The sequence below is a fragment of the Aptenodytes patagonicus genome, chromosome 12 (assembly GCF_965638725.1).
Source record: "Aptenodytes patagonicus chromosome 12, bAptPat1.pri.cur, whole genome shotgun sequence".
Lineage (NCBI taxonomy): Eukaryota > Metazoa > Chordata > Aves > Sphenisciformes > Spheniscidae > Aptenodytes > Aptenodytes patagonicus.
This window is the reverse complement of record NC_134960.1, coordinates 12,609,659-12,633,917: the sequence shown is the minus strand read 5'-3', so window position 1 is coordinate 12,633,917 and position 24,259 is coordinate 12,609,659. Positions and strand designations below refer to the sequence as shown.

Genomic DNA, 24,259 nt, shown 5'->3' with positions numbered 1-24,259 from the left:
TGCCACAAGCACAGGGAAGGGCCTGGAGCTGCTTCCCAGGACCGCGGAGATGCTGTGCTGGCAGTGATGCAAGGCAGAGCAGGGCTGTCCCGCTGAAGGGACCTCCTGCCAGCGGCTCTGGGACCGTGGCTCCAGCCAGGCGCTGGGGAAGTGCACCCTCACCCAGCCACAGCCCCAGACTCATCACCACCAGATCTCGCCTCCGGGTGCTGCAAGCTGTCAGGCAGCAGAAAGCCAGAAGACAGAGCAGAGAAGCAGCTCTCGGCATCTTTCTTGGAGCACAGCCCAGGTGGGAAAGGCCACCTTGGGGAAAGCCAGGGCCAGGACCAACCTCATCCATCAGCTCCCAGGCAAGGCTGTCAGCCTGAGCCTCGAGGCAGGAAAGGAGCACAGATGAGCCTAGAGCTGTTCGGGGAATCATGCAAGAACAGCAGCAGCCAGCTCAGGCCAGCCATCCAAGAGTCATGGATTATTTTTAACGGCTACTTGTAGAACACAGTGAGCACCCACAGGAGAGACAGCCCAAGCTGATGCTCTCCCCTCTCCACAGCCCCATCCCTCTCCACAGCACGTGGAAGTAACATAGCTCACAGCCAGGCTTTTTATAGGGTTTCCCATTCCCGCTGGGCATGCAGCTCAGTGGCTCAGTATGACCACACCACCCCCTCCCTCAGTAATCACTCCATGCCGTTCACTAAAATCTTTCCATTCCCTCTCTAGCTGTTTCCTCTTCTCTCCTTATTAGGGATCCACCTACCTATCCATCTTCTCATTCTCTCCCCCTCTGTGGCTATTTTTTAAATGCCATAAAAGCTTTCAACTGGTAGCATCCTCAGGGATGCGAGGGATTTTATATGTAACCCATCACAAGCCGTCATCACCACATAACTCACACATACAGGCAGTGACTTCTTTTCTCAAAAGCAGGGGAGGGGAGAACATCCACGCTTGGTCCCTCAGCTCTCCCTGGCCAGCTCACCCAGGGCAGCACTGCCAGGCACCTCCCATCCCAGAGGGGAAGGGTAAGGTCCAACCCACTCCTCTCCCAAGGGGCAGCTGGGCCAGATAGTGGGGCAACAGTGCAAGTCCTCTCAAGTAGCATCTGTGGGTGTATGAAGGGATGGTTTTGATCACTGAATAAAAGGCTCTGAGGTGGGGATCATCCAGCTTCGTGCCTTAGCATCTGCCACCAGATGAAGGAGGGCTTCCTTGCTGAGAAGATGGCTGTGTTTCTCCCTGTATGCCCATGCACATGTAAGCTGCTATACTGCTTGGTTCCCATGCTGGTTGATGGTCAAGAGGTGGGGGATACATTGGTGCTGCCAGCAAAACTCCCTCCAAAGGCACAGCCTGCCCCAAGAACTGAATCTCTAGCAATAGCCTGGATAGACAGGGAAGACCAAGGTTCTCCTGATCAGCCCCAACCTCCAGCCCAGCCTGGATGGAGGGAGTGAAGAAGCATTCAGGGACCACACAGGCACTGCATCAGCACCACATAAACCACTTTTCTCTCCCTGATATGGTTATTCCCTACAGAAGAGCTGCCTTCCCCTTCCCTCCCAAAGGTCTGGCCAGAGACCTGATGCACATACCAAAGACGCCCCCTTGCCACCTGCACCCCAGCACAGCTTAGCAAGAGCCGAAGGCAGGTTGCTAAGTCTTTACTGCAGGGGAAGGCTCCCTGGTGCAGGCTGTCTGGCTGCCACTGCCAGCGAGGTGTGGGCACGCTCACCCAGCCGCAGGACACCAGCCTCAGCGGCTGCCAGATAGGATTAGGCTGTGCATAACCTGAGAGGTGCCCCGCAGCGCGCTAATGCGATGACACACTCTGTGTCACCAGCGGGACCCGCCAGAGCCCTTTTGACCAAGTGTTGGATCTGTCTGCGACGGAGGCAGCAGGTCTCCAGGAGCCCGAACTTGGTCACATCACTCTCAGACAATGCTTGGGTGACACGGCTATTTATAGCACGTAGGAGGTTAGAGGGAGCTCGTCTTACCTTGCTCCACCTTCTTCATCCTCCGAGGACCGGGAGCTGATGCAGAAGGTGCTGAGGCGGAGGGGGAAGCGGGGCGATGGGGAGGGACACCGCACAGCCCCTGGCACAGCACAGGGCAGCCGAGGCGGAGGGAGGGAGGGGTTTGCAGGGATCGGCGCTGTGCTGTGATCTGAGCGCAGACCAGAGGCTGTGCTAGCGCAGACGAGAGCCGGGGAAGCCTGTACTCTATCACACTCTGAGGACTGCTGCGATACGAGCAGAGAGAGGGAAAATCCGGAGCAGAGCTGCCTGCTCGGACGGCAGGAGAAGCCGGTGCCGAGCTGCACAGCACGCTGCCTGCCCAGCGCCGCCCGGACCTGGCTCCTGCAGCCCTGCGCAGGCAGCTGCCCTACATAGGCTGCATTTGAGCTGGGTGCTGAGAGCGAGCGGGGTCTGCACCACCTCCGGAGGGGCTCTGGGACCTCTGCCTGCCCCAGCCCCCATTTCTTCGGGCCAGGCAAGGAAAGCCTTTCCATGCCTTTGCTGTACTCAGCACCTGACCATTGATCTCCAGTTTGCAGGGCAAGCACGAACCATGGGGACCTGCTGTAGGTCCTTCCTGGCAGCCCAGAGACCTGTTTGCTCGTGTAGTCACGCAGAGGCATCCCAGCTGATGCAAACCTTGCAGCCACACCAGCCTGCTGGGAAAGCTACTCACTGCCCTAGCCGGGCACCACTGTGGCCAAGCCAGCCAGAGGTTATTTTACCCAGGAAAAGCACTCAGTGATTCAGTGCAGCAGGAGACAGACAGGGCAGCAGCAGCTGACAGACAAGCCCTGATCCAGCCCTGCCTCATGGCCAAGGCAAGGAAGCCCCTTCTTTCAGAGAGGGGCTGCTAGGGGTAGGCAGCTGCCCCTCTGACACAGCTCTGGGGCTTGGAAGGGCTGCAGCTCCTGATGTGGAACAGAAATGGGTTTACACACCCAGCTTTCTTTCCTCCTCTTCTAAAGCTTTTAGCAGGAAAAAGTCCTTGACCTGCAGTGAAACACAGCCACCCTGGGCTGGCTACCCTGCTGGGACCCTCCCTGCCTCCGCTGAGAATCCAGGCTGGGGAGCAGCTGCAACTGCAAGATCCCCACCACAGCACCCGACATGTCCCAGCAAGTGCTGCTGAGGCAGGGAACAACCCACCTGGTCCCTCAGCTGCTTTAAAAATAGCTCCCCTTCACAAGCAAGCGCCCCTGGGCTGGGCAGTCCTCCCTGGGATGCCTCTGTGCAAAGCAGTCCCCAGGGCTGGCAGGGGGATGGATGCCAGGAGAAAAGCAGCAAGATCTTCAGGGTCAACTAGTACAAAACACAGATGCTCAGAAGGACAGGCAGAGCCTTGCAACGTGCTTTCACAAGCAAGATGCTACAAGCGTGTTTGTAAGGGGTGCTGTACTGCGGAGCCTGGTATGTGCACTTTGGGAGCTCACACTTCAAGTCCTGGTCTAGATTATGCTGGTCTCATCCAGCAGCAGACTGCAGCCTAGCTGCATGTATCTGAGAAACAATCATATAATTCACTACTGTGAGAACAAGTCAAACCCTGAAACTTAAGTTCAGATTGCAATGGACTCAAGTTGGGCTGAGGAAGGGCTCCAGAGCTGGCACAGCACCAGCAAAGCCTTTCTTGCCCCACAGCAGTGTAGTGCTCTCCAAAAATGTGCCACTTGTTGCCAAGAAAGAACACAGAAGCTAACAGGATGGCTTCAAACCCTCAAGCACATGCTCCCCTCTTACGCTGTCCTGTTTCTTAGAGAAACCTTCCCCCCCAAGGACTTTCCTAGTTGTCCAAGTCTCAGAAAAAAGATGATTCAAAATGGAAGTGGAGCAAAAATGTCCATGAACAAGTGGATGCTTGGGGCTCAGAGGACCTTGCCAGGGTAGAAAGGGTAAGAAGAAAGGAAGGTCAGACAGGCTGCATAAGGAAACCATAGTACCAGCTCCTTTTTCTTTCAAATCTCCGCCCCAGGCAGCAGAGAAGGCACATCAATTCCCAGGCCAGGGATTACAGCTGATACTGATAAAGCATTCAGAAGACTATACCCAAACTGAAAAATGCATGTATAAACTATGGCCTACCAAAAACCTGAGCCGCCATCAAATAAATGAGAACTGCGCACCCGAGTTTGCTGCCATGCTAGATCAGTTTGGTCCTGTAAGCTTCAGACAGCCCTTTTCTAGAAAGGAAGGCATGTGCATCAGTGCACTCAAGCTCTTCTACTTCCCCAGTGATTTACTGAGGCTACAGACTCAAGAGGCAGAGATGCTGGGCACAGGAGGACTTGGGGCAGCCTATGTGTCCTCCAAGCAAGAACCACCTTCCTGCTACAGGCTGCCAGTCACCCTGCTGCGCTTGCCCTGAGCTGCTCACAAGCAAACTTCCTGGGCCTGAGACATCTGGACCTGGGCTCTGCCTTCCCTACAGCTACTGTGGTCGCTCCTAGTCCCCTTTCATCCTGCAAAGCTCTCTCCTTCCCCCATCACTCTCCACCTGAGTCCTTGCCATCACCAGCTTACCCCAGGATGCTTTCTGGAGGTGCTGCAGTGCTCACAACTGAGAGGCGCTGATGTATTTAGTCTAAAAATATCTAATTAGATGTTCCAACCGCTTCATTGTGGCACCATCATGATAGGACTGCAGGGTCTGGCAGGAACTTGGTGGGTTTGCCTTCACTCCTTCGCAGCTTTGCAGAAAGCAAAGGCAGCACCACACTGACTCCTTGCTGCTAACAGGACAGTCTGTCATTAGTCCAGCCTGCTGGCATCACAAATACAATTATCTGGCTAAACCAATCATCACTTTGTCATTAGAAAACTTGCTATTTATTTTATAAGAGCATGGTAGGCCCTTGAAATAATTCAATTGCTTCAATTGACTTTACAGCATGCACTTCATTGGCCTGCAGGACCACTTTCCATGGCTTCTGCTCTTCAAAGGGCAAACTGCCAAGAAAGATGGTTTGCAGGAGAGCCTGAACGAAGCTTGGTGAGAGGACAGAGTCCGTCCACCAGCCTAAGGACAGAGAGAAGCTGCCTGGGCTCTGAATTTTCTGGCACCAAAGTGAATGCAATGGATGACTGTCCCTTTGCTAGGCTGCCCAGGAGAACAGAGGGGACAATTTATATCAGGCTGTTTGTGGCAGCAAAGTCAGGCTTGGGTGTTAATTGAGAGGACCAAGATGTGGGTGGAGAGCCTGAAGTTCACTTTGGTGCCCAAATTCTGCAAAACGCAGTGCTAGAGCCCTCCTTGGAGAAGCATGAATGCTAGGTAGCATTCATGGCTGGGTTTGGAGAGAACATACTAGGAAGGTAGCTTTTTATCTCTTGCATCTGTGTCCTTCCTTTCTTCTCTGTCCCACCCGCACCCATACCTTGAACTCTGAGTCTACTCCAGCCTTTCTGAAAGCTCTCCTCCTCCTACAAGCATCTTCCACAATAACCTGCCAGAGAAGGAAGAGCTCTGCTTGGAGACCTGCCTCTTTCCCCACTGCATGTGAAGAGCCTGTCCAGCAGCTCTTGGGGGAGCAGGGGTGAGGAGCATGAGGGCTTACCCAGAGCCAGAGCCCATCTCACCAAGCACCCAGGGACTAGGCAGCAGCACCACTGCTCTAGTGGTGCTCCTTCTGCTGGGTCCTCCCTCACTGGAGCTGTGCTTTGTCCCCAGCTCACTGCATGCCTGTGGCAGCCTCCAGCATTGCAAAGATGAGACAGGAAGCAGTGTTGACCAGGAACCATGAGTGCTACAACTGAAAAGGCTCATCTGTACCATAACCCCCCCAAGCCTGGTGTCACCCCTGCAAAAATTAGAGCCTCCTCACAAGGAAGACACTAACACTGCTCATAGCACCAACAGCCTGATCCCTCTGGGTTCACTGCACTTCTGAACACAGGAGAAACATCATGTCCTCCTCAGCAGGTCCTACCCCACTGGGTGGGGAGACCTGGTGAATCACCCTGCCTGATGAGCTGTACAGAGCAGAGCTGGAGCTCCCAGAGATGTGCAGCACCATGTGATTCCTCTTTAATTACACAGGGGCTTAATAGAGTTTGCTGGTAAACACCTTGTAACCACATGTGCCTAGAGATTACTGGGTAATTATGCTTAGTGGATCACCACCTAGCAGGGAGCATGATTTAGGAAAGACAAAAATAACCAAGCAAACATGCTGCATTCATCAGTATCTGTCATGAAGCCTTCCTGCCCAAATGCTTAGCTGGCCAGCCTTTCCTCTTGTCTCCTTCCCCAGCTTTCTGAGACTAGGGGTGCCTCCAAGCAGGAATTTGAGAGGTGCCAGGGGTTGGGATGGTCTCGGGAAACTTTCCACTTCGCATACCAAACCCTCTGCAAGAGCTCTCCATGCTCTGACAGGCTGTCAGCTGCTCAGAGGAAAGAGGAGGGGGGATAGGTGGTACTGATCCCCCCCACCCTGAATTAACTTGCCATGGGGACAGAGCCTGGTCTCCCTCTTCAGGGTGCATGTTGGAGACAGAAGGGAGTCTGGAAGATCTCTAGTTTGTGAACTAGTTTCAATTACCCATTGCAACACTGACCCAGAGCCTGCCAAACCTGGTTCAACCCAGGAGTTCGCTGGGGTTTCACCTCCCCCAGGAGTTGTGCATGTCTTTGCTCAGACCAGGGTGGCCCATAACAACAAGGGGCACCTTGCTCCTGACAAGACCAGTGCCAAGACTTCCAGCAGCCCCCCTCCCACCAACAGAGCTGGACCAAAAGAGACAATGTGCAAATGCCCATGGGTCCCACTGGGGTGACCCCTACTCACAGGCCATACTCACTGCATGGACCTGCAGCACCCAAACCTGATGGCTATCTTCAAAGCAGCAGAAGGGATTATTCACAATCATTTCAGAGAGTCTTAAATCCCTGGGGCAGTTGACAGCTTCAACCCTTTGCCTTTTAATGAGCACAAACACAGCATTGGTTACGTTAAACTCCCTGCACCAGGCCAGTTTCTGAGGGAGAAGTTGAGCCCAGAATGTAGGGGATTTCAGGGCGTGATTTTGAGGGATGTTCTCTTGGGCAAGGGTTTGTACTACAGGATCCAGCTTCAATGGAAATGCAGAGCAGCACTGATAGACCTGTTTATGAATGTATGAATTCATTTGCAACCAATTAGCAGTGCTAACCAGAGTGGGAGGTACAAATAGCATAGCTAATGTAAATATCAACACTGTGCCCTCCAAATGCTCGCTGCACACCTGGTGAGCCCAAGAGGAGAGGCCACCTTCCCAGCCAGCACAACCCTTGCACCCTCAGGGCCACCTGGTCTGCTTTGCAGCCTCAGGATATGAGTTTACACCCAAGATCAAGGGCCTTTTCCTCTTCACCTTAAAAGCAAGATTTCCATATGGTTTTGCCTTCCCTGCATCATGGGAGAGATGATGACATGAGGCCTCCAACCCTGGGACCCATACCAGGGTGAAAAGCGAACCCCTGTCCCCTCAGCAAGGGCAGGCAAGACTCCTGTGTGCTGTGCACAAAGCATCTTCAGAGATACACCTGTACAGCCCGGCAAATACCGCACAGAGCTCCCCGGAGGCCTCAGATAGTTTTGCACAACAGCATGGCTTGAGGCCAGCCGTGGCCCACAGCCCCAGGTTTCCTGCCTCACATCAGCTTCAGACAGGATAGAAGTGTTATCAAAATGCACCAAGTAAAATGGAAAGGAGTGGTGGGAATTCACAGATTACATGGCGGTATTTTATCCTCAGCTGCGCATCTCTGGTTTGCCAGTCCCAAAATTTTGGTCCTGCAGCCACAGGTACACCTGTACGTCATCACCCCATGCACAGTCTGGCTTCATCATCCATCCTCCTCCTCTTCCTATGTCTCCCTCTCTCCTCACATCTGCACAGGTAGGGTCCTGTGCACCAGGAGCGACACCAGACTGGGGAGGCTGGAGTGCAGCCAAGTCTGCTGGCTGGATCCCACCACATCCGAGCCCTCGGTCACTACAGGGGCTGGGGGAAAACAAGCAAACAAAATCAATGCAGAGAGCAGCAGAGCTGGCCATGCCTCGGAGGCAGAGCTGCAAGCAGGGTTGGGAAGCCTCTGACCAACGAGTGGCACCAAGCTCCCCTGAGCCACTGGCTGCTAGCAAAGGGCTGCAAAAGCCATTGCAGGTCACTGCCAGGTAGCGTCAGTGGAGAGAAATAGAGATGGCATGGAGACTGACACAAGGCTCCCGGGCTCCTTTTTTTGCCTCACAGGCACATGGACCTGAGGGATATAGGCTGGGTAGGGATGCGCAGAGCTGGGCGAGGCAGCAGCAAGAGGGGAGAGACAGCTTTTGGCAACATTCACACCAGTCACAGGACATGCTGACGGATGAGATGGCCCCGTACCGCATGCCTTGCTGTCAGAACCAACTAGGAGAGGATTGTACCATTGCTAAGAACAGACATGAGCCAGCATTTGGGTACGGCAAGCCCTGCTTTGAGTCCCTCAGCTACTGGGAAAAAGTCTGGAAGCCTAACAGGGCAGAGCCCACTGCCTTGCATGATTTGCACAGCCCTTGTACCAGGTGTGGTCCCAAAGGGACTATAAGTAATCCATAAGTAATCAACCCACAGCATAGGAAGTGATCAGCAGATGTTACAAAGTTCCCAAATCTTTACTAAAACACAAGGCTGCTTAGAAAGAGGTAATGGCAATATTTAGGCAAAGATTGCAAGCCATCCAAAGGGCTGGGCAGGAGCCACGGTGGCAGCCTGCTGCTGGCAAATCCAGACACTGAGGCACAGCCAAGTGATGTGCCCAAGGTCACAGAGCAAGGCAGTGGCAGAAGGAGGAGCACCTCCCAGGAGACTCCCAGCTCTGCGCTCGCTGCCTGCCTGGTGGCCTCCTCCTGTGAGTCATGTCAGAGCAACAGGCAGGCAGCATATTTGGTTTGCTGGCACCTCTCTCTATGTGGGGGAGGACCCAGTAAAGGAGTTTTGCGGCACAATCAGATAGTTATAACACACCAGTGCCATAAGCAGCCCTTATCACTATCAGCAGCCAAGCTGGCTATTAAGAGCTGGAAAGGAATCCCAAAAGGAACCAACACTCCTTTGTCAAATTTGGCTTAGAGGAAGCTTAACAGTCCCACCTGACCACTGTGGTCACTGACACCAGTGAGCACTGTGTGCCATCACAGCCCTCCGCACCGGAGCCGAGCTCATCACCCAGAGAGACAGAGGGAGGACCCTTTGTTATCAGGCATCCAGCATGGCTCGGTAGGAATCGCTCACTATTGTTTCCTACCTGGGCACCACCAGCCCCACTCCCCCAGGAAGGGGCTAGCTCCTGTCCCAGGTGTGGCTCGTGCAGAGGGCACCTGGAAAGTTTTCTTGCCTCTGACACAGCCCAACAGAGCTGGAATCACCTGTTCTGTTGCCCTACAGCATGCCAAGGCATTTTTCACAGTGTTTTGCTTGGGAACCACCCCAAGCCCTTGGATTGAGAAACCTCAACAAGCAATGGAAAAGTCACTGCACTGCCGCTTTCTCCCTGGGGGAGTCCTCCTTTCTTCACATAGCCTCTAGGACTCACAGGAGGGAGGGCACCTTCCTTGGGCAGGTTATCCCAGGAGGAAGACCCTCAGGTGGCCATCAGCATCAACTCCTTTGGCTGGGGGCTCACTGCTTTTAAAAGAATGGACCAAAGCCGTGCTAGTGAGGTGGGTACAGCTGTCACAGTGAGGAAAAAGAAATTGATTGTGGCTTGATCAAACCTGATCAGTTTTTCCAGACTTTGCAACAAGGACACAAAACCAGAAGTAACCAGACTAATACCAGGTGCTGGTTGTCATCTTATGCAGCACATTTCCAAGCTCTGCTTCTTTAGAAATTCATACATAGTGCATGAGTGCCTCTGTCCCTGTCTCTTACACATGCACAATAGAAACACCCACATCCCCAGCTGCAGAAGGTACACGTTCTTCAGTATTGCACCTGTGCTTTGCTCAGGTCCCTGGTTTCTGGGTCTCTCCTTACCCTGCTCCTCCTCCCCATCAGCTGTTCCCCCTGTGTCCATTTATATGTAGGTAGTAGCATCAGCAAGTGAGACTGCTGCCTGTCAGAGTGCTCCTGGCTCCCTCTCACCATGTTGCATATCGACATTTTAGTCCATGATTTGCCCTCCAAACCCCAGAAATACAAGCCAAGAAAAGTACTCGGTGGAGATAAGCACCATGGCTTAGCCCACATGAAAGAAGGGCCAGCAAAGCCAGACCCTGTCAGAAAGCAAGAGGCAAGCAGGAAAACAAAAAAAAAAATCCATCCCATTAGGCTTGTCAACCCTGTTGTGACATTTTCTTTCCAACTCCTCCCAGCCAGATCAGTGCAATACCAGCCCCATTCCCACAGCAAAGGCAAGGGAAAGCCGTACTTACTGCTAGTGCTCATCTTGCCGGTCCTCCTCTGTCCTTCTCATTCAACAAAGGGGGCAAAGACGCTCTTTAAATCCTCTTTTTCTTCTGCCCCCCACCCCCGGTCAGTGGGAGGAGGCTGCCTCTCTCCTTCCTAGGGGAAATATTTCTGTGCGATCCGCCGGCTAACGCATCCCAAGGCAGCTCCGCGACCCAGCGCGGCTATCCCGCCGGCTGCCGCTGCTCTCGCTCCCGAGCTGCCGGACGGCAAGGTCAAGGGTGTCGGCGGCTGGGAGGGGGCGAGGCGGGTAGGGGGACGCCCGGGACCGGCCCGGGGGAGGGTCCCGGCGGGGCCGCGGCGTCCCGGGCGAGGCGCTGCCATGCACTGCAGAGCGCGGCCGCGGCCGCTCCTCTTATAGCGGGGTGTGGAGCCGCGGCGGGGGACGCGCAGCGCCGCGCAGCGCCGCTCCCCGCCCGCCCGCCCCGCCCCGGCGGCTCAGCCCGCGGACGGCCGCGCCGGGCGGGGCAGCGCGGAGCAGCGCGGGGGGCAGCGCGGGGGGCGGCGGCCCGGCCCCGGGGGGCGGCTGCGGGGCGCGCCGCCTCGGCACCGCCTCGGCACCGCCGCCATCTGCTGGGCACCGCCTGCCCGCTGCCCTGCCTGCAGTCCTGCCCGCGGTCCGGCCCTGCCCGCCGCTCTGCCCTGCCTGCACTCCTGCCCGCGGTCCGGCCCTGCCCGCCGCTCTGCCCTGCCTGCACTCCTGCCTCTGGTCCGGCCCTGCCCGCTGCTCTGCCCTGCCTGCAGTCCTGCCCGCGGTCCGGCCCTGCCCGCCGCGCTACCCTGCCCTTCCTGCTGCCCTGTCTTCAATCCTGCGCGCTGCCCTGCCTGGTGACCTACTCGCTGCCCTGCCGTCAGCCCTGCCTGAGGCTCTGCCTGCAGCTCCCGCAGCTCCCAGGCTGGCCCCTCCTAGCCACGGGGCTCCCACCCAGCCCTTCGTGGGACCAGCTGCCATTCCCGCACCGCTTGCTCTCCGGCTTGGCCCTGTGGTGGCTGAGCGTGCAAAGAAACGCTGTCCCAGGACAGAGGCATGGTGGGGAGGGATACAATTTATGCTGAAAAACTGGATTTCCTCTAGTGCCAAGGTTCTCCTCCGGCAGCTGTCCGGGCTGGCCACCTCCAGCTGTCCTGGCAGTCCCACGCAATGCAGCCTGGGTGTCTGTCCCACGCTGGGAGCGGGGAGGGGCCTGTGGGTGCTGCACAGCACCTGGCTGCAGGATGGAGAGGGGGCTCTTCCCTCGTGATCAGCAAGCAGCCTTCTCTGCTGGCAGCGCATCAGGATTCCTGGAAGGGCTTCAAAGCCATTAGCTCCTTGTTTTGTTTGTGATATGCTATCTATCAGAATAAAGCCTTGCCCAGCAGAGCTGCTCCCAGGGTGCGAGCAGAGACGGGACTGTGCCCGCCCTGCCTGTGGAGCCCCCGAGAAGCTGCGCTGTGATTCAAAGAGGCGAGCTACGATCTTGCTGCTAATGAAAGGGGTTTTTCATGCAGCGTGACAGGCGCCGCATCTCTCCCGCTCCCGGGGCTGGAGTGCCACCCAGAGAGGGCCTTTTGCTTTCCCTTTCTCTTGTTGTTTTATTTGTGGCAGCAGATGTTTCTGATGACAGGACAAGACAGGTAGCAGGTCGTGTGAGCTAGGCCTGTGCCGCTGGTGATGCAGCCAGCTCGCTGCAAGCCCTGCTGCCTGTCCCCTTCGGCTCTGTCCCCTCCCCAGAGGCATCGGGTGGGTGGGAAGAGCAGGACTAGTAGTGGGGGCAGGGGTCCGGGGGTCCCTGCAGGGCTGAAGGGAACAGGCAAGGGGAAAGCAGTGCTGCTGATACAGCATGGCGGGATGGCTGTGGCTGTCCCATGGTGCTGATTTGGGGCCCTTTGTGAAGTTTCCCTCTGCCTGACAAATGTCTGGGGTGTCCCCTCCTTGAGGGAAGAGTGCAGGACCCTGTCGTGGTGAGGCTCACGCCTATCGTATCAATAATGTCCGTTTGGGGAGTCAATAAAGCCAGACACAATGTGAGCTGGTCCCCACGGTTCAGCAAGCTAATTAAGCTTCTTCTGCTGACCTGGTTTCCAAATCTTGTTAACTTGCTGCCTTCAGAACAACTTGAAATTTCCAGCACAGACAGGCTGGGATTGCAGAAGGCTGCGGAGGAGGATGGGGTGCTTTGGCAGAGCTCAGGGGGCACCAGCGCAGAACCTCTTCCCCTTTGTCCCCTCCCAGCCGGACAGTCCCAGCACCATAGAGCTGCGCTGTGGGGGAGGGGCCGGGGCAGGCAGGGCATCGGGTGCCCCCCATCATGGGATTTTTGGGTTTTGGCACTGGTGAGCTGACAGCAGGGAGCTCAAACCCCTGCCACCCCCCCAACTCAGCTGGTGGCTCCCACACAGGGACCTGGCCGCTGGCCAGGCTGCGGCAGGGGCCTGTGGTGCAGGACACTGGTCAGAGCCCCTCACCATCAGCGCTGTCCCAGGGTGTTTTGGAAATCCCATTTCCTTTTCTTTGACTGAGGAAACTGGCTGCAAAAGCTGCCATAAAAGGGTGTTAGAGATGCCTGAGACAAGAAGTCAGAAATGAGGAAATGTCAGGATGTTAATGCAGCCTCCTTTCATCCATTTGTGTCTGTGCATTGCAACACAGTCTTTCATGGCAATTATTAGATGCGTATTTTTCCCATAAGGCGCCTGCCTCATTCAGTACCCAGCATGTACCACGTAGCTCAGGCTGTGCAGAGGAAGCTGCTGCCTGAAGGACCCTGCATCGTTCAGTGAAAAGGGACACGGTAGTGATGGGGTAAGAGCACAGAAGAAAAAAAGGTGCTAATTTAATTTAATTGTACTGACGGCTTCCCTGGACACTGGGTTTCTTATCCCTGTGTCCTTGGCCTTGTGAGATGCTGTGAGAGTCACCTGAACCAAACTTCCCCCACCTGGTTGATAACTGTGTTTCTTCTTTCCTGATACCTGACTCGAACACTGGCTGGCTGATTACTGGGAGAGCTGGAAGTTGCTGGCTGCATGTGAAATCACTGGGAGCTGGCCTCAAAATGTATCTTCTGCTATACCAACACCAGGAACTTAGAGAAATCAGGCCCACCACCTCTGCAACTGGTGACCTGAGAAGCCACCACCCGCACGTTTCCGTTTGAGGCTGCGCTTAGCCACTGTCCCTGGGAAGGGGTGTTGGTCCCCTGGGGCCGGAGGGGCAGCCCCTGTCCTGCTGCTGTCTGCTGCAGAGCGGGGTGCCAGGGGAAAGCCCCAGGGAAGGGGATCCCTCCTCACTCGTGCATGATTTGGGGACCAGGTGAGGAATGGAGAGGGGAATGCGAGGGAAATATTGGATAGCAGGTCCCAAGGCCAGGAGAGACAGGGTTAGGAGAGGTCAGAGAGTTAAAAGGTCACGTAAGCATCTCTGCCCTCAAAGTGCATAGAGGGACGGTTCAGCAGCAGCCTTAGCTCTGACATTTCTGTTTTACTTGAAGCCATAGCATCCCTTTCAGCACACCTAGATACAGACAGAAGCATACATAAATGTTTGCAAACACACACACATACAGTCACATGGAACAGCTTTCAGAGGTCTCTCTGTAGGAGCCCCAGGCTTTTCGCCCACTTTCTTTCCCCTTTGACTGGTAGTCATTTTGGTGAACAACCTTCATTGCTGGGCCCTGTGAATCACAGTTGCAGGAGGAGTGGAAATGCCTTGGCCAGAGATCCCAGCTGCAGCCCTTGCTCCAGGGTGCCATAGCACAAATGTGTCTGTCTGTCCCAGAGGCACCAGCTGCCTGAATGCATCCCTGCCAGCCTGAGCTCCCGGCAGAGCTGCCTGCATGTGTGCTGGCAGCGAAAGGTTCTCCTTTCTCAGCAAAAAGATTTAAGTCCAAACAACGGCAGCGAGATGCCCGCAGGGACCCCAGCGCAGCGCAGCACAGCCTGACGCCTCGCGTGGAGCACTGGGCAGGCTGCAGAGAAGCAGGACTCTGACTCATCGGAAGCTGGTGACATTTTCCAAAAAAAGCCTGTAAGTCTGGGGCTGTAATGTTCCCAAAAGGCAGCAGAGAAGCCTAAAGGGTCTGGAGACCCCATTATATCACAGCACATGGTCTGTGTCATGAGATGGAGGAAATTCTGCAGCACTGGGCAGTTCCCCACCCATTTTTCTCTTGTCCCCCGCCTCCCCTGTGAGGTGGGATCTGGCAGAAGTAAAGTCAGGAGTGGTCAGATGCTGCTGCCCACTGCCCTGGTACAAAGCCAGACTTGCTCTTCTAGTGATAACAGAATTACTTTCCAGATGATGGAGATGAACATTTTGCTTTGGGAGTCCCTGGGAGCAACTGGGACCAGAGGCAGTGAACTGGGCAGTGGGTGTTTTAAGAGGGGGCCCTGGGAGGCTATGGTGGGACCTGACAGCACAGTTGGTACCTCATCCAGCACAGGACCCCACTCCTCTTCCTCAGTCACAGCAACCACCAAGTCATTCGCCAGTGGTTTGGCTTTCTTCCAGTTTACACAGCAGCACAACAGCCCTTCCCAGCAATTCCCTGTGTCGGCAGGAGGAGACACAGACAGGCAGAGGCAGATGTTCCCCAGGCTGCCTGCATTAAAGTGATAATCAAATGATAGATTATTTTCAAGCAAACTCACATTTTCAGTCATTAATTTTAGTGCTGTGCAAATGGTTTCAGCGAAAAAAAATACCCAGACAGTGGAGAATGGTTGTGAGCTGGATCTGCTCCAGGCAACGCTGGTGTGCACTACAGCCCATCTGTGACCTGTAGCCACCCTGCAAAGCCAGGAAGGGATGCCTATGCCATGCATGGGAGGAGCTACAGGTCCTTGTCTTATTATCACGGGGGCTGAATCCCTAGGTCAAGTGCAACAAATGTTCCCAAATCAAAAGCAGATGAGTGAAAACAAGTACTGCAGAAGCTCTGGAGCAACTCGTCCTGCATGTCGGGAGTGCTGGGCCTTCACCTCCTCTCCTGAAAGATCAGGACACCAGGAGAGGAGAGGTGCTGCATAATCTGCCTAAGGGAGGGGTGATGGCAAAGGTTGTAGGGCACTGGAAACCAGTGTTTGCCCTAAAACCTGCAAGAGTCTTTCACTCTCTAGCCCTTCAGGAGAGCTAATGTCCCTGCACAGATCTCTGCCGCAGTAGCATGCTGGAAAAGCCAAGGAGCACACTGTTGTGGCATACAGCAAGGCTGGGGGCTCCCAGGCAGTATCGGGGCTTATTGCCTGAGGTCGGGCATCTCGAGGCTGCTTTGTTTCCCCCCTCTGCGTGTGTAGCTGAGTTCATGTCCACCATGCTAGTGCAGCCCCTGCTCCCAGTCCCGCTGCAGGGCGTGCGGGGACCCACCAGGGACAGCTGCCCCGCAAAGCCCGGCCAGCGGCTCCTGCTGAGCAGCATCAGCAAAGCGGTGCAAAGGGAGATTTATACCAGCTGCAGCTCTGGCCCCTGAGGTACCTGACCTGCTTTCCCATTGCCAACTATGTTTCAACCCGTTAAAGGTCATCGGAAGTTGGGTTTATTTTTAGTTTTCCCTTTTAAGTTGCCCTGAAGCAGTGAGGACTGATGGAAGGAAGAAACATCCTCCCTCCCATCATCCGTTAGGTCAGGATCCCGAGGGCCTTGCCCATCACAAGCTGCCTGTGAGAAGCCCAGCCCGTGGACCTCTCAGCTCATGGAAGCTGGCTGGCACACCTCCCATCTCCCCAGAGCTCCTCAGGGAGCACCACCTTCTCAGAAAGAGCAATTAACCTTGGCAAATATGGCTTCTTTCTTATTGCTGGAGTGGCGTTATCACGATAACTTGTTTTTCCTTTTGTTCCTCATATTGTTTCATGGGGAAACTGAGAATCAGGGTGACTCCTGAACTGGGGGATCTTCAGGCCTGAGCACGGCAGTCCTTGCTCCGGGGGCTGTCGGTAAAGCTCAGACCAGGTCTCCAGACCACGCTGCCCGTGTAGTTCAGAAGGAGACCGAATGACGTGATTAAGAAAAGATAATTTCTTTTTACACTTCTAAGCATATGAAATACTGCAGAATGGCTAGCCCCGGCTAGGCAGCGGGTTATCTCTTTTCTAGGAAATCTCACTTTTTTCCCCCCGGTCTAAAAATGGAATGCAGACACTTAAAATAAATTCCTGGAGAACAAAACTGAGAAAACACAATGGGATTTGAATCAAAGTGTTTGGATTAATTAGCTTAAACTGAAAGCTTTCATTCTGATTTCAGCCTCAGCTTTATGTACAAAAAATTAAAGCAGCAAAGCTTTGTAAGTTGAAAAATCAAAATGTTCCACCCTGAAAATATCAAAATGAGATGCTTAGCCTCACTGAGCTGCTTTGTTGCTTTCTAAAAGGAAATGGCATCAAGACCAACACCTTTACAAGCAGCTTGGATCATTAAGAACTTCAAAAAAACCTCTAGATCAGCACAAGCAATTAATATCTTATTCAGTTTTTCTTTTTCTTCCAGAGGAAGGTCTAAAAATACTGTTTTTTTCCAAATTATCAAAATATTTCTTTAAATATTTTCCCTTTACTGTATGGTTAAGCTGAGCTTGAGCTGTCTGAATTAGACGGAATGGTTCATACGGATCACGTCTTTGCTCAGGCTCCGTGGCAGGCACTGCTCGTATCAACACTTGCTGGGCTGGCGGTGGGGAAAGCAGCACTGGATTTGCTTTTTGGTGCTGTATGTGTGGGAGACAGCTATTCAGCACCTTGCAACTCATATCGTGGATGTTGGAAGGAAAATTAATATGGAGGTTGGGATTTTATACATGTTTGTAGTCTAAAGATGAACAAAATGCGTTTTTGTGACCATTTTCCTACTGTGGGTGAAATTGAAAAACGAAAAATTGGAGATCTGGGGGGTGTGTGTGCTCACTTTGTCATTTTTCATTCTCCTTCCTCGTCCGGTTCACTTCTTTTTCAATGGCAAAATAGGAACAGGGTAAAAGAAGAGGCAGAGGAGAATAATAAAGGAAAAGAGAGACTAGAGGGGAGAAATACAGGGAAATTGAGAAGTTAAAAGGAAATTATTTTGAAAGTTTGATTTTCTAGAGATATTTCCAAATGAAATAAATTTCCTTTGGAAACCTCTCCAAGGAGAACAACTTTGATGTTTTGAGTAATTTTTCCTTCTGATTTTCAGACAGCTCTATCCAACGCAGCACCTGAACAAACCTTGGCTGCACATCCCAGGCAGGGTTTGCCTGGCATGTTACCTGACCGTAGTGTCTTTAACACACAGACAATAAAATCACTGCTGGAAATGAGTGTGGCTTCACTGACTGCTCGTTAGTGCAGTACACGGAGGCTGGCTTTTGCAAGTCAGCAACTGGCATTTGCCAGCCGTGTGCTCACAGCAGTCCCTTGCAGATGGACTCCAGAGAGTCATCTTCCCCGGAGATGTCCTCTGGACCTGGCTGGTTGCACTCATGTCCCTGCTGAGCCTGGTGTTGCTGCTCGGGATGCCGGTCCGCTATTTCAGAGCCTTCCCTCATTTTCCCTTGCAAGCCCAGTTCTGCAGACCCACAGCGCTTGCCCCATCCTGGGGTTATTTCCCCATCCCAGGGTCCACCCTGTGGACGAGGTGCAGGCTGCTGGTGCCCGGGGGCTGTGGGCAGCAGGGCTGGGGCCTGGCTCCAAAACCGTTTTTGCAATGTTCAGACTGCGCAGGGCGCAGGACACTGGTGGCGCGGTAGTTGCTGCCATCTAATGGCTCTGACAATTAATATGCAGGAGGGGGAGAGCCCAGCTGCACTGTGCACCTCTGCCGGCTTGGTAGCTATCGGCTAATGAGCTCTCCCGTGGGGCTGCAGGGCTGTTGGGGGGACGCCGAGCCTGAAAAGCAGCATGACATCCTGTAAGGTGACATTGGGCACAGAGGGGAAGGCAGAGGTCCGGCGTTCCTATTTCAAAGCCTGGGGCGAGATCCTTAGAGGTGATGCTTGCCAGTCCCAGTAGCTCTGCCCTTCCCGGGGGAGGTCAAAGACACTGTCACACCCTGCCATCTGCAAGTCTGCGGAAGCAGTGGGATTTGCATGCTGAAGGTCTGCATCCCAAACGCACCTCGATAGATGGTTTGGGAATCTCCCAGCCGCCAAGCAGGCCCCTCAGCCGATTCCCCCTCTTGCAGCGAAGAGCTGGGCGATGCAGCGAGTCCCAGGCAGGGCTGCGCTCCCAACACTGGCTGTGCGTGTCCCCAGACAGCAGACCCCCAGCCTCAATGCACTCAAGCATCTCCACTCTGCCAACAAGGGTGGCCTGGCACCGGCTGCGGTGCCCTGGCATGGGCCCCACTCATAACCCCAGGTGGAAAAGCAGCCACCTGGCTTGTGCCTTGCAGCCTTCAGCTGCACGCCAGTGGCTCCCAGACCAGTCTGCAACTTGCAGGAAAACAGCTCAAATTCGCCTCTCTCGGGCACATAGCCCTGATGCCATGAGCACCTTCGCAAAGAAAGGCACAGTGCCACCTTTTTCCAGTTTATTGGATGGGAATAGCACAGTCTCTGGGCTTAGCAACAGCTCCCCAACACACAGGAGACACATCAGAGAGACCTTCCTCTGCTGTCCCCAGCACAGCCTGATAGCCGTGGGCTACCTGGGACCATGGGAAAACCTGCCCAGCATATATAAGGCCATATAAGTGCAAAGGCTGAGACGACCGCTTGCACACAGCTGTGTCCAGCCAGTGCTTTCCTTGTGTCCCTCTGGCCAGTGAGCAGCCACCTCACGTGGGCCAGCAGAGAGGATCCCCTCCAGGTCGCTCCAGGTCCCAAGAGATGGGCAAGGCAGGAGGGCTCCCAGTCAGGTCCTGCCTGAGCTCACCACCCCAATGTGGGCTGCAGACGTTTAACCGCACCCAGGTCCTGCCTGGCCATACTTACAGAGGTCTCAGTGCCCCTCAGAGGCTGGCAGCTGTCTACAGGCTACCTGCCATCAATTCTCCTGCATTATTGATAAGGTTAAGGCCATTTAATGTTCTGGCCAGTGCTGGGCAGAGATACTTCCAGTCTGGGAGAAGAGCAGGGATGAGAGGCCAAGGAGAGAAGCCGTGGCTGGATGGGGCAGCAGGAAGGGTGGAGCTGGGGACCTCTTTGCAGCAGCTCTTCCAATGGCCAAGAGGAATCAGGTGTCCAAGAGACACTTTTCATCACCTGGGGACCCTCTTCTGCTGTGAAGACCTGGCTGCCACCTGTGAGTCTGTTCTTGTGGGGCTAATTCCTGGGGTGGGTGGCCATCTTGGCTGGGTGCACGGCAGGGCCAGGCTTCACGGCGGTGGGAGAGCTGAGAAAGTGGTGTTGAGGGTGAGAGGGGGCACAACGGCTCCAGGGGAGGCACTGGTTAGAGGGGTGGTGGGAAGGGCTCCTCTTCTGCAGGTGATGTGGAGAGCAGCCTCTGCTCCATCCCAGGAGAGTCAGGGGTCTGGGACTGGGCTGCTTGGCAATGTGGGACAAGCTGGGAATGTCAGAAGCTCATGACACATCTCCTCGTGTCCCCTTGTGCCCTCTGCTGGGGAGCAGGCATCCTTGTGCAGGATGGAGTTGCTCTGGGGCAGAGGGCCTGGCACCCCACCCCTCATCCCTGCAACCTTGTTGTAGAGCAGACAGGAGAGACCTGACAGGAGTCAGAGGGAGCTGGGAGGAGTATCCCGAGGGCGCGCAATGGTTTCATGAGCTGTTAGCTCAGATCTTGCAGAGGATGTGGGGTCCGGGCTACCTCTGTGACCTTGGAACAAAGTGTTCTAGAGGCAGAAAGAGGTTTTCCCTGATAGTCCTATGCCTAAAAACTGCTGTGATGTGTGATGCTGTGGCTGCCCCCCGCCGCAACCGTTGCCAAAGCAGTGGTGGTGCTGGAAGGTGCTGTAGCTCTGCCTGTGCCTGGGCAAGGGTGCCCAAGCAAGGCAGGGCACTGGAGCAGTGACTGCTGCGGGCAGGATGGCCAAGGAAGGGATGCAATGATCAAAAGAGCTCGAAAAGGATTTGAGAGGCAGCACCGTGGGGCTGTACGCTTGCGACTGCTATCCCTTGCCGCTCTCCTACACCTTATCATTAAGCTCTCTATAGCGAAACCGGTACCTCTGAGACACCTGCACGTGGAGTATTACAGTGGGGCTTTCCCTGATGCCTCCAAACCTTCCTGCAAGCTGAACTGGAAAAAACCCAAGATGTTTGCACAGGGGTGAACTAGAAGGCTCCTTTCAGCAACACAGTGCCAGTGGCTGAAAACAGGCAGGGGCTGCAGCGATCTTTAAACCCTGGAGCTCAGCTGGCTGGCTCTGGTCCTTCCTTCTTCCTTCCCATGCCTTATCTGTGGCCTCCACTTCCCTGGCTCTGTCTCCACGCAGTCTGGAGGCTCCCCTGGGCGGTGACGCTGTGCCGCTGCCTTTGAAGTGGTGGTCACGTTCGGAGAGCCGCAGGCAGGAGCAGGGAGGACGCTGGGGGTTCACACCCCAATGCCAAGGAGGAGACCTCAAAGCAGCAGCCCGGGCTGCTCCCTGCACGGCTCCCTCCGGCGCAGGGACGGCCTCTGTATGTGCTGCAAGGGTGGTCCCAGCCGCCCGGGCACAGCTGACACACATGGTCTGTTTTCCAAGAGCGCTTACTTCCTCCGCCTCTGGCTGAAAACAATGCGAGAGGAGCAGGCCTCAGCATTTCTGAAAATTAAGCGCTGAGTTCAGCTTAGTTCAGCCCCGGAGCCTGCTTAACGCTTTAGCTGCGGGATGGAGCAAATTTCCTGGTGCAGGCAGCAGCTTTGGATTGCCGTGTGCAGCACAGAACAAAGTAAGAAGGGTCTTGGAGGTGGAAGGAAAGTTTTGAGTGAGGGCCATCAGCAAAAAGAAATATCTTAAAGCCAGGCCTGTCCGGCTGCATTTCAGTGACTTGCCACGCCGGTTTTGCTGCAAAACGTTTCTCTTCCCCTGTGTCCTGCAGCCATGCATGAACCCCCTCCTTCCCGAGCTGCCCCCTGCTGCCAGCACACCAGGAAAGACACGGTCCCAAGGCCACCCCACCTTGGGCACACAAAAGCATGCATGGAGGTACGTGGGGGCAGGTCCCTCTCCCCCATGCTCCTGTCCCCCCACCTGAGCAGGCAGGCCCTGGTGTGCAGCCTGAAGGGCCCAGGACTAAGGGGGGGGCATGGTGCGGGCAGGTGCTTATCACCACTCTGTGCCCATTTGCAGAGGGTGAAAGCAAAAGCAGAGAGCGCAAGAATGAGGAAATGTCCCCGCTGGCCCTGCTCACTCCTGCCAGCGTCCCCGCGGCTCCCTTGGCTGCAGTCGGTGCTCAGGCTGGGTGGGCTTTCAGAGGAGGAAAGGAAAGCATTGGTCCACCTAACGCCAAAACGGGTCCCCCCACCCATATCAGAGAATCAAAAACATGAAACAGGAGTTTGTTTGACCTGAAACAAAACGTTTCATCTTGTTTGTTTGCTTTTTTCCCCGACTGAAGTCAGGTTTAGGCTGACTTCCTTTTTCTTTCAGGTTCATTTTTAAATAACAAAGTGAAAAGCAAGGAGGCTTCGTTTTGAACATGCCAAGGAATGGTCAGCTTCTGAGCACTCCCAGAAGGAAACAGGAATATTAGAAAAACTTGATATTAACTCTTTCATTGTTTTCAAAAGAAAAAAAAGAAATCCCTGTATTTTTCTCTGCTAGCCCTGTTCGTGGAGTTTAGCCGGGGTGCACAAATACTGCTGGGTCCACAGATCTCTTGTTCTGTGTGTCTGTATGTGTTTGCAGTTTGTCAGAGAAGAAGGGGTTTTCGGAGCTGAGCGCCTCTGCCGCCTCCCTGGGATGCCGGAACCATGGTGCAGGTAGAGCCTCTCCCTGGGCTCTGCTGTAGCAGGGCAGTCAGCGCGCAGCAAGGACGGAGAGTCCCAAGCCGCAAGGACACAGTGCCGGGGCCAGGAGCAGGGGACAGGTGAGTCCGGGAGAGGCAGCTCCTGCAAAGCAGCCGCTTGCATCAGGAGGGAGCCACCGCTGGTGCGGCCACGCTCGGGCTGAGCAGAGCCCCGAGTTGCTCCCTGATGCTGTGCCCGTGGGCAGCCTCGCTGGATCTTGTTTACTGCAGAGCCGGGGTGAAGGTGGTGCCTGGGCGTTCGTGCTTCCCCTTGGGAGCCTGCGGTCTGCTGGCGTGCTGGGCTGTTTATAGCATAACTCTGGGTAACTCATTGACCTCCGCACCGGCGGCTCTGCTGGGAAGCGGAGGTTCCCAAGATGATAAGCTGCTCTTGGAAGAAATTCCTTTCCTCGTGCGAGGGAGTGGCGGCGCTGGGCACGCTCGCCCGCCTTGCAAACACGTACACAGCCCTGTGCACATGCACAGGCGTGCACCGTGTCCCGGCACCGGCAGCGTTCCCTTGGGGGACCTGGCTTGGAGAGGTCGGAGCTTCATGGCCAAGAGTTCTCTGGGAGGAAAGTGGTGCCGGGGAGCAGAGCGAGGGGCCCCACGCAGGCGTGTGCGGAGAAGCAGGTCAGTACAGCTGCTTGCACCGCTCTGCTGTTGCAGCCACCGTGCCGGGTCTCTTGCTGGGTGCTGGTCACATGCCTGTGCCCTTCGTCCCCAGCTGAGCAAACACAGGCAGGACGTGGCAGCTGCAGGTGGTTGGAGCAGTCCAGTGCGTGGACATGGCTGCATAAATCCAGGTTGGGGCAGAGAGTTTGCATTTTTTGGTCCCGGCTGAATTTGAGGCTCAGATCTGGTGGTAATGAGCACACTGGGGAAGGATAGATTTGGTTTGGGTCCTTTGTACCCAAAAGCTGGTAGGAGAATGACAGGAGAAATCCCAGCAGACGTGCTGGTTTTAAGAAAGTGGATTTCGTCCCAGGGAAGGGACCTGTTGCGTGACAGCCGTGGAGACCGACAGTGCCTGCAGCGGCTACGTCCCCTGGACAAAGGGTGCCCGGGCAGTTGCCCTGCCTCCCGTTTCGTGCCCTGGGGAGGGAAGTGTGGCTGGCTGGTGCTTCGCCTGCAGAGGCTGCCTGGCTGGCATGGCTACACCAGGTTTGCAAAGAGAGCAGAGACCCCGGGGAGCTGGCACAGGCACAGACCCCCAGCCAGCACAGGCTGAGACCCCCGGGAAATTGCTTCTGTACTTATTAGGACCGGGCTTTTCCAGGGAGACTGGGCTGAGGGCTTCAGCTGCTACAATGGGGGCTCTCCAGGGGAGATCCAGGGGTGGTAAACAGCAGGGTAGGGAGTGGAACAGGAGGTTTTTGGGTTGCTGGCCAAAAGGAAAATTACATTTAGGTCAAACAGGAGGTTGATGCCTTTGATTGTAGAGGGGTGGGTTTGGTCACTAAGTTATCTAGGTAAACTTAAAAGCAAAAAGAAATTTCAAAACCACAAATGAAGACATCTTTGTTTAGAAAATGAAACAATGTTGTGTTGATTTAAAAAAGAAAAATATTATTTTCACTTGGGTAGAAGAATTTGATGCTAATTGGTGAGCAGGTATTGCTAAAACCAACAGCATTCTGAATGAAGCAAAGCGCTTTGTCTGAAAACACCTGCCCTGTTCGAGCACTGACCACTTTGACAACACGGGTTCAAAACAGCAACATCTTTCGTGTAAAGATGTGCCTGACTTCATCACAGAAACTCGGGCAGTGTGCTTTGAGCACAGGCAGGCAGGCCGAAACCCGTGCCTGATCTGAATTCCCCCTCCCGTTCCCGCACCTTCAGAGCATCCCTAGATTGACTGGGGGAGTTTTCTAAATGCAGACCTTTCCAGGGCCGGTGTTCAACAGGAACAGTGTCCTTGCCACAGGGAGACCAGCGCTGGCCTGTCCCAGCAGCTCACCTTCG

The 24,259-nt window shown here is 54.8% G+C and overlaps 1 protein-coding gene across 14 annotated transcripts in view; it reads right to left on the bottom strand.

The window, feature by feature from the left end:
- The window catches only part of ABLIM3 (actin binding LIM protein family member 3), a 57,083-nt gene extending 46,306 nt beyond the window's left edge, over positions 1–10,777 (bottom strand). For 8 of the 14 annotated variants that reach the window (XM_076349877.1, XM_076349881.1, XM_076349884.1 and 5 more), the window contains exon 1: positions 1,998–2,044. In XM_076349877.1, the coding sequence (XP_076205992.1) occupies positions 1,998–2,016 (19 nt within the window). In that variant the 5' untranslated portion in view covers positions 2,017–2,044. Of the gene's footprint in view, positions 1–1,997; positions 2,061–10,414 lie in introns of those variants that run through there. The other 6 variants (XM_076349879.1, XM_076349880.1, XM_076349883.1 and 3 more) reach the window with 4 other exon arrangements.
- Between the last annotated feature and the right edge of the window lie 13,482 nt (positions 10,778–24,259).